This window comes from Rousettus aegyptiacus, unplaced genomic scaffold (genome assembly GCF_014176215.1).
Source record: "Rousettus aegyptiacus isolate mRouAeg1 unplaced genomic scaffold, mRouAeg1.p scaffold_m13_p_10, whole genome shotgun sequence".
NCBI classification, from domain to species: domain Eukaryota; kingdom Metazoa; phylum Chordata; class Mammalia; order Chiroptera; family Pteropodidae; genus Rousettus; species Rousettus aegyptiacus.
The window spans coordinates 26076297-26086247 of record NW_023416285.1 but is presented as its reverse complement, the minus strand read 5'-3'; the positions used below and the strand labels follow the sequence as shown (position 1 = coordinate 26086247).

General features: G+C 42.6%; 1 protein-coding gene across 1 annotated transcript in view; it reads left to right on the top strand.

Moving 5' to 3' along the window:
* The first annotated feature begins 377 nt into the window (after window positions 1-377).
* Window positions 378-9951, top strand: part of HADH (hydroxyacyl-CoA dehydrogenase) — a 41418-nt gene continuing 31844 nt past the window's right edge. The window contains exon 1 of the mRNA XM_036227630.1: window positions 378-651. Within this exon, the coding sequence (XP_036083523.1) occupies window positions 520-651 (132 nt within the window). The 5' untranslated portion in view covers window positions 378-519. The remainder of the gene's footprint in view (window positions 652-9951) is intronic.

Here is a 9951-nt window from a genome sequence, read left to right as displayed (position 1 = left end):
GAGGCCCACACCAAGACACATCATAATTAAAATGCCAAAGGTTAAAAACAGAGAGAATCAAGTCAACGCCACGAGTTCATCTTCCCAGGAGCCCGCGGCTTTTCCAAGGCAGGTCCCGCACGCGGCCGGACACCGGAGCGCGAACCGCCCCGCCTCGCTGCGGCGCGGTGACCTTGCGCGACAGTCCCCGGCCGCGAGGCCCCGGCTCTGCGGCGGAGGGCGGCGGCGCGCGCCCGTCCACGTGGGCCCCGACCCGCGGCCGCGCTCCAACGTTTGAACGCCGTCCGGGTGGCCTCGGCCAATGGGCGGAGCGGGCGACGCGTCCCGCCCCGCCGCCGGCGCGGGCTGGTGATGTCCCGGGCGCGCCGGGGGCGGGGCAGCCTGGGCCTCAGCCCTCAGAAGTCCTCTGGCTGCTGGGGGCTCGCTGCGGTGACTTCCCCGTTCTTGCCCTGCTTGTTGCCTTTGTCCCTGCGTTGGCCTCCGTCTCCTCGGCTCCGCCTCCCCTCCCTCTTCCGCAACATGGCTTTTGTAACCAGGCATTTCATCCGCGCCATGGCTTCCTCATCCACCGCCTCGGCCTCGGCGAAGAAAATCGTCGTCAAGCATGTGACGGTCATTGGCGGCGGGCTGATGGGCTCCGGCATCGCGCAGGTGAGCCACCCAGCGGCAACAGATCCCGTTCTCTTTCCCGCCCATCCTAAGACAAGAGCGCGGGCAGCCTGCCACCCAACGTGGTGTCCCGTGGACAGGTCGATGCCCACGGGAAGCCTGGGACTTTTCCACTCGGTTCCTTCACCCTTGTAGTTGGTGGTTGAAAGGTCTGGAGTCGGGGCCTCTGAATGTGTCCACTTCCAAAGAGCCTGTGTCCTGGGGCCCAGCCTCAGTTTCTTCGTCTCTAAATTGCAGCCGCCCCCAGGGCCCGTTGAGGGCTCGGTGGCGTGTTGGTGAAGGCACTTTGGAATGGAGCTTTACAGACAGAAGCTGGTATTGTATACGGACAAGTTGAGACTTGGCCTTCCTGCTTGGTTTAAACCCGAATTTATTTCCATAGACCTGAAATACGATCAATTTTAATTTGATCAATTTTTTTAGAATTATGCAGTTTTCATCAGCAGTTTTCTGTTGTCCTAAACGTCCTCCTTTCAACCCCTCCTCTGTTCGCTTGCTGAGTTACAAAGAATAATAATAGTCCTCACCTTTGTAGCACTTTGTAAAGTTACCTGATCAGAGCTCGTGAGGCCCTGGCAGTAGGCCATATCAGCAGCATGGTAACTTTAACCTTTGACTCTGCTTTCTGTACTGAGAACTGCACAGTTAGGCACTTGGAGAACGTCAGAGGGGAAGATAAAGTAGCTGAGGTCTGTGGAGGAGCCTCCAATCTTACTGTGGGTGTTCAGGACTCTGTTCCAGCAGAGCGGCGGCTTAGGGGCAGTTGTGCAATTGATTACCGGAAAACTGATACTTGCATCTTACTTATTTTTAGCAAATTCCAGCTCATTGGAAAGCTAGATTTTCATATTCTAGTTGACTATTTTCTTAGTATTTCAGCCCTTTGCAACGTGTATTGTTGGAGGAGAAACCATTACCTATTTTTTCCTATAGGAACACTTAAATGTGGTGACTACAGTCATGAAAGAATTTATTTTTCAGTGTCTTTTCAACCACGTCTATGCTTGCTTTTTAAAAAATCTCTTACTAGTATATGTCATAATTTTCCTCTTCGTGCAAATTTTTTGCAACATAATAATTTGATTGTGTTTCCTTCTAAAATCTGTATTTCATTGACATTTTAGCCTTCTTATTACAATCTTCCATTTCTTTCTTCTGAGATCATGTGTTTGGACATACATTGCCCTTTTAATTGTGTGGATGCCCTAGCTGCTAGGTTAGGGTGTCTCTCTAAACTGTGTTATATATGAGATGGGAGGAGTAAGTTCCTTTAACCTAAAAGTTTCAGACATTATACCATATTACAGTATACTTGAGAAAATTTAGCTTGAGCACACTTGTATTCCCCTGCTCCACCAAAATCTCCCACAGCTGTGAGAGATTTGTCGTGGCTGGGTATAAAATAATGTATTCATTTGAAAATATTTAAACAGTATCTTAAGGACAAAATATTAGGGCCATAAGCCTCCAATGCCAATATAGGAAACGGGTCCAAAAACTATTGTCGATGGTGCATTGAAGACATCAGTGGGAAAGGATTAGAAACCAAGTAGAAACCAAGTACAAAATCAAGTTCTTAAATGCTATATCCATTATTGGACCAAAACAACAACAATAACAACAACAACAACAACAAAAGTGTTGCATGCAAAGGCCCCAAAGTAGCACCTAAAAATATGAGTATGGTATTGGAGCTTTCATCTGAGAAAGGAGGGAGGGGATTGGCATTGATAGGAATGCAAACTTGTGGATCAAATCCTTAAGTAGTTGGACCAGGGAGTTCCTTTTGAAACTTAAGGTGGGAAAAAGAGAGCTTTTTACCCCAAAGGCTGGAAATACAATGGAACTGTCAGACCAAAAGTTGATAAAGACCAGAAGACTAAATAGTGAACAGCTATAAGGAACTGTAGTAGTTCCATTCTCATAGAAAAGAGTTTGCAAGAGCCTCAGCCACTTTCGTTGACAACTGTAATCCTGTAGAGGGGAACCATGCTTTCCTGCAGAACATCTCCGTGCTACTCTCTGCCAGTAGGTCAGTTAGTTTCAGTGGTTTAGCTCATCCGTTTTTGCATACCACCCTGAAGCATGGAGTTCTAGGCAGCACTGCCTCATTTTCTGTGCTCCTTGGCTCTTGGCACAGGGTCAATCTTTTTTTGTTTATTGAATGCAACAGGTTATATAGTTGCTGTGTTTTGACTGAAGATTAGCTCCAGTTCAGTATGAGGAATTGGATGGTCTATATGCTGGCTCTGCCTCATGTTGGGTGTATTAAATGGAAAAGGTACTTCTGTGCCTTAGTTTGTTAATCTCTTAAGTAGAATTAATGCTAGTACTAGCCTCGTAGGAGTGTGGAGAGGATTAAATGAATTATCCCATGTCAGGCACTTCGCACAGTGTCCGGCACCTCCTAAGAGCTCACAACAGGTTGTCTGCCTTTATGGTTAATATTTCCATTGCAGTTATGCTTCTCCTTTCGTCTTCCCTTCATACCACTCCCATCCCTGATTGTTGCTGCTGAGGTAGGCCTGGACCGTTTAGATGAAGAATATTGGTTGTGATTCTGTTTCATCTCGCTTAATCTTGAAGGAAAATGCCAGTTAATACTTCAGTTTGTCCAGGGACCTCAGAAAAGAGGGAGGCACTTCTCATCCTCCCCCCATCATATTTTTAATCCTCATAAAGCCTTCAAAACACAAGCACAAACTAGCATCTAAGGTAGGCTACTGATTCACATTTAGCTTCACTCTCCTGAACTTTTTCTGAAGTAGTTTTAACTGTAATAAATTTTTAATGTAATCAAGGTTTCTGGAGTAGTTTTCATTTTAATTTTAGTTGTTTACAATCTTAATCTTTTTAAAGTCATTTTTGCCATATGTTCCAATTCATGCTGACTAGGATGAAAAAAATTAAATAGATTTTATGGGAGACTGACTCATTTCTTGAGCAATTAAGCAATTTAAGACAAGCAAGGTCTGCTCAATTACAGGTGATCAGAGCACAGGTCATTTGTACATATGTATTCTCCGAGAGTATCTACTTCACTTGTCATTTTGTTTGTTTTAAATTTTAAAAATCTTTTCGACTGCAGGGTAATATTTAAGTAAAGTTAACTTATGTTTGCCCATTATTAACTTCTGACTTGGTTCTGATTGCCAGTTTATCTTCGGTTGGATAATTACACCAGCAATGACGCCTACAGCATTAAATGACCTTTGAGCAGGGGTCAGGTTGTGTTTTGCTTTATATAGGGGAAAAAGGAAGAAAGGTATGAGCTGTGCATTTCTTCAGTTTGAGAGATGAATTCTTTATAAGCCTTGCTTCATCCATTGCCTTTTTCATACAAGGAGCCCAGAGAGCCTGTAGCTTTTAAGTTACTGGTGAGGAGGTGGAGAAATCCGTTGGCATGGCATTTCAGAGGCTGGATTTCTCAGGGCTCTGGTACAACTTTCCTTTTAGGTCACTACACTTCTTAGAGGAAGTGAGAAAGTCTGCATTTTGAAGGGGTTTGGAGGCTGGGTTCTTCTCACCCGAAGTTTTTATTTTTTAGTGTCTCTTAAATAGCAAAACGTACATTTCTTCTGGGTAGAGCTCCTGAAACTGTTAAAGCAAAGGGGGCAACATTCTAAGCTACAGATGAATATTTCCCTGACATTTGTGATGCTTGATGAAGACTCAAGTGGACCTGAAAGCTCCTCCCCAGCTACCGAATTTGTTCACCCATCTCTTCTCCCTGTCCCTAGCTGAATTTCCTGGTGCTGAATAGAAGAGAGATCAGAGTTGTTGTGCATTCGTTAACTTGGTTCTCTCTGTTCTTCAGTGAGTACATCCCTGTTGAAATTTGCTTGAAAACAGTGCAGTAGCCGGGGAGAAGTTTTGGAATCACAGGAGACTGGCACAGTCACCTGGCTGTAAGCTTTCCTTGTAACTGTTCTTATGGAGAGAATATTTTTATTCTCAGGTATTAACTTCCTCCTCAAGGGTACAGGACATGTGTTCGTCATGAAGTTCTTCCCTCATTTTCTTTGTTGTTGCTCACTTCTTTACTGGGCTGTTCCCTGCTCTTCTTGATGTACTGGGACAGTAAACCAGCCTCCGTCGGCACATTAGTCATTGGGCTTGAGGTGGGACCAACAGGCAGAAAAAAGAATGTCGAGAAGTATGTTTAGATGCCGTAGGACAGCAATGGCACTTCAGTCAGGTTTTTGATTTTTTCTGCCATGTCCTAGACCCATCCTCGCTATTATCTGTTCCCTACTTGAGTTTCTCATTTCCTTTCCTTCCCCTTCTCTCTTCTCCCCATATCTGCCTTAGACACACCCCTCACTGCCCAGCTCACCTGGGACCACAGGAAGATTGATAATGCTTCTGCTCTCTGTTCTGCGTCTTTCTCTGGGTTATGCTAACAGTGTGATGGGATAATGTCTGGTGAGTGGTGGTCTAATGCTTGAAGGTGAACTGCCTGCTGGAGTTTGGATCGTGGCCCTTCCTTTCCTGGCTGTGGGAACCTTGGGCGAGTCACTGAACCCCTCTCTGCCTCTTCCACTTATCTAGGAATTAGGATACTGACTTCACAGGATCATGAGAGTTAAATGAGCTAAGTGCTTAGAGTTGTACTAGCATGTTCAAAGGTAACCGTTCAATAAATGTTTTTATACAGCTCCTTCACTTCTAATCTGGTGATGACTTCTCTTATTTTAGATTCTTTTAATTGTTTTTGAAGATATACGATAAGGGACATATGGGAAGTTAAAACAATTCTAAAGATTTTAAGACTAATGTGGATTGTCGAGCAAAATAATGTTAGTACTTCGTTTAGACCTTTGTGGGTATTACAATGAGTTCATACTCATAAAGCATTTACAACAGAGCCTGGCACTTTAAAAACTCTACAGATGTGATACTTTATCTGTTCAAAGTACTTGATATCTCTGTCTTTTCATGTGACCATTGTAATAACTACTGGTAGAGATGTACTTGGGGTCAACGGTCAGAGGCAGAGTTGGGGCCAGAACTTGGTGCTGTTCTGCTGGCTAGAGGTACATGAGGCTGAGATAACCAGTTTTGCCTGCACCTTTGGTCTCTGCTTTCTTATGGGGAGGCATGGCCTACACAGGCAAGGGGAGCCTTGGTGGGCATCTAGAATTAACATAGCAGCTTGACCTTTCCTCAGCTCTAGACTTAGTCACCTGCTGATCATCTGTCATCTTTCTGCCCATAATAACCTCAAAGTCACTTGCTGAAACTCAGTTCATCATGTTACCCCAACTTTTCCAGAGAGCTACCTCCTTCCGTTATTGCCATTGTTGTTCTTTCAGCCATGTGCACGCTGAAGATGGGGTGTGGTCAGTCTGCTCCAACCTGCAAAAGGCTCTCAGACTTTCCTCCACGAGGAGGGCTCTCCCCTGAGCTTTCCTTTGTGATTCCTGGACCAGGCATTGTTATGTGGATTGTTGTGAAGTTATTTTCTCTACATTACCAAACCTAGACACTTGTTGGATTTTTTTAAATTGTATGTTTAACATATTTCTTATCTAAAAATGGAGGCACATTTTCTTGGCTTTCTAGAAACACTTTTTGTAATATAAAAATCTAAGTATATAAAGAGGCCAGCCAATGAATTTAACTGTTTTAAGAACAAGCCAGCTGATTATAATGGTGGTGGTTGAAAGCCTCAACAGAATGCCTTTCCTGATCATTGAAGTGAATGAAGTCAGCTCATGCCGACGGTATTGCACATCTAAAGGTAATTATAAACCCCGAAATTGCCAGCTCTGAGAGATACAGCTGGTTTATGACTTTCCTTTTCCCTTCATCGAAGCGTGAGAAGCCGAAGCCGGGCCTTGATGGGAACGCTCGGCCGCCTCTGGGGCACAGCCAGCATGGGGAGCACTGACACAGTGCACTTACTCTGGAAATTGGGAGGAAGTCAGAATTTGGGTATGGCAGATAGTTCGAGCAACTCTGCGACTTTTCTCAAGGTAATGTTGATGAAATGCAGCCCTTCTGCAGTGTCGGGGCACATGGGACGCCTCAGCTGGAGCAGTTGTAGTTCTCACAAACTTACCATTCAGGTCATGCTTTAGAGAAGCTGCTTCAAATTCGACGTTATGTTTGTGAAAATCTGTCAGTCCAGTGTGCTTCTGTTTGTCGTGTTTTCTTTGGCCCTATGGCTGGAGTACGCAGGGGTTTGGACAAGTGCACTGCTATTCACTCGGACTATTTTTACAGCTCTGAAGCACCCGTGTCTAAAAATACTTCTCTCGGACTAAGCTTCCCTTCCACTAAGGTTAGAAAAGTCATGGAACTAAGGACGTGGCCTTCAAATAAAATATTTTCCATTGCAGATTGCTTGTCCTCAAGGCCTTATAATGTGTAGGTCACTGGGTTGATTTAAATTATGGTCACTTGAGTTAAAGTGCCAGAAAGTCTGCCTTATTTATTGTAAAATTAACAGATGTCTATGGGAGAAGAGAAATGGGCTTCTTTCTTTTTGTGATCCCCTCCCCCACTGCCATCCCTTCACAGAAAGTTGGAAATAACATGGGTGGCATCATTGCATGATTCTAGAAGAATGAGTGTGATTAATATCGTTGGATTCAAGACACATGAAATTCTTTTCTAAGTAAAAGCCTTCAATAATATAATTATTTTCACATTGTAAAGGGAAGCACTCAGCTATCCTGATGAAAAGAGCCCTGGACCTTCAAATGGCCTAATGTCACCTTGGCTTTTCCACCAGATATGTTTGGTCAGTCACCATTTCTTGAGGGCCCACCACAGCCAGTTGGGGCGTAGGTACTCAGCATACGAAGATGAATGACATTTATTCAGGGGCCTGCAGTAGAGAAATAGAGGAGACTGGTGCTGAAGCAGATGATCATAAAACATTGTGATGGGTGCAGTGATAAGGGAATGTCAGAGTATTACAGGACATGGGAGACACCTAGCCTGAGGACGAGAGAATGTTGGACTGAGGATGCTTAGTGTCTCGGGGTGGTTCTCAGGCTTATTTAATGAGGTGAAGTTGGGAAGAAGATATGGACAATGCAAAGGAGATTAGAAGCAGTGACAGATGCAGGGAGTTACAGGGCTTGTGGTGGTGGAGCGTCAGGCAACAGTGAACAGTGTGTCTAGAGAAGGATGAATCCCCGTCCTGGAGGCCTTTGCTTGCCATGTGTAGGAACTTAAGTTTTATTCTGTGGTCACGGGAAGCCATTGAAGAGTTTGATGAAGTAAGCAGTATAGACAATTACCTTGTTGTACATATCATTTTAACGATTTAAATGTACAATTTAGTGGTATTTAAGAACATGCACATTGTGTGAAACCATCATGATCATTCACCCCAGAACTCTTCATTTTGCAAAACCGAAACTCCACACTCAATAAACAATAACTCCCCAACTCCCCTCCCCACCAGCCTCTGGCCAGCTCTGCTCCACTCTCTGTCTCTGAATTTGACTCTTCTAGGTACTTCATATAAGTGGAATCATACAATATTCGTCCTTTTCTGACTTGCTCATTTCACCTAACGTAATATCTTCAAGGTTCATCTGTGTTGTAGCATGTGTCATAATTTTCTTCCTTTTTTAAAGTTTAGATGTAATTGACAATATAACATTGTATTAATTTCATTTATGCAAAATAATGATTCAATATTTGTATATATTGAGAAATGATTATTATAATAACTCTAGTTAACCTGTCACCATACACGGTTACATTTTTTTGTGTGCAGTGAACTCTTTTAAGGTCTACTCCCAGCAACTTTCCAATATATAATGCAGTATTATTAGCTATATAGCTGGAAGTTCTTTTAACCCCCTTCGCCGCCTCCTCCCTCGTCTCTGGCAACCACCAATCTGTTCTCTGCATTTGTGAGCTCAGTCATTTGTTCGTTTTTAAATTCTACATGTAAGTGAGATCATCATGGTGTTTGTCTTTCTCTAACTTATTTCATTTAGCATAATGCTGTCAAGGTCCATCCATGTCACAAAAAGCAGGATTTATTTCTTTTTTATGGCTGCGTAATATTTCACTCCGCCCACTCCGGCATGAGTGTGTGTGAGAGTGTGTGTGGTGTGTGTGTATATATATATATGTATATGTATATATACAGCATTTCCTTTAATCATTTATCCATCTTTGGACACTTAAGTTACTTCTGTATTTTGGCTATTGTAAATAATACTGCAATGAACATGGAGGTGCATATATCCTTTCAAGTTAATGTTTTCATTTTTTTTTGGCTAAAAAGTGGAATTGCTAGATTATATGGTAGTTCTATTCTTAATTTTTTGAGGATCTTCCATACCGTTTTCCATAGTAGCTACACCAATTTACATTCTCATCAGCAGCACACATGGTTTCTCTTTTCTCTACATCTTCTCCAACACTTTTTTTTTGTTGTTGATATTTTCATAATAGCCATTCTGACAGGTGTGAGGTGCAATCTCATTGTGGTTTTGATTTGTATTTGCCCGATGACTGGTGATGTTGAGCACCTTTTCATGTACCTCTTGGCCATCTGTATATATGTCTTCTTTGGAAAAATATCTGCATTTCCTCTGCTCACTTTTTAATCAGATTGTGTATTTTGTGGGTTTTTTCTGGGGGCAGGGGAGTCGTTTATTTGTTTTTGCTGTTGAGTTGTATGAGTTTTTTTTATATATATATTTTGGATATTATTCCCCTTATCATATATATGATTTGCAAATATTTTCTGTCATTTAGTATGTTACCTTTTCGTTTTGTTGATGGTTTCTTTGGCTATGCAGAAGCCTTTTAGTTTGAGGCGGTTCTGCTTGTTTATTTTAGCTTTTGTTGCCTTTGTTTTTGGTGTCAAATCATCACTAAGGCTAACGTTAAGGAGCTTACCTCCAGTGTTTTTTTCTAGGTTAATGATTTCAGGAGTTTAATGATCCATTTCGATTTAATATTTTGTGTATGGTGTAAGATAGTCGAGTTTCATTCTTTCTCATGTGGCTGTCCAGTTTTCTCAACACCATTTATTGAAGACACTGTCCTTTCCCCATTGTATACTCATGGCTGCTTTGTCATAAATTAATTGACCATATATGCATGATTTTATTTCAGGGCTCTCTAGCCTGTTCCGTTGATCTATGTGCCAGTACCATGTTGTTTTGATTACTATTGCTTTATAATAATAGTTAGAAATTAGGGCACATGATGTCTCCAACTTTGTTCTTTCTCAAGATTGCTTTGCCTATTTGAGATCTTCCATAGTTTCATACAAATTTTAGGACTGTTCTCTTTTTGTGA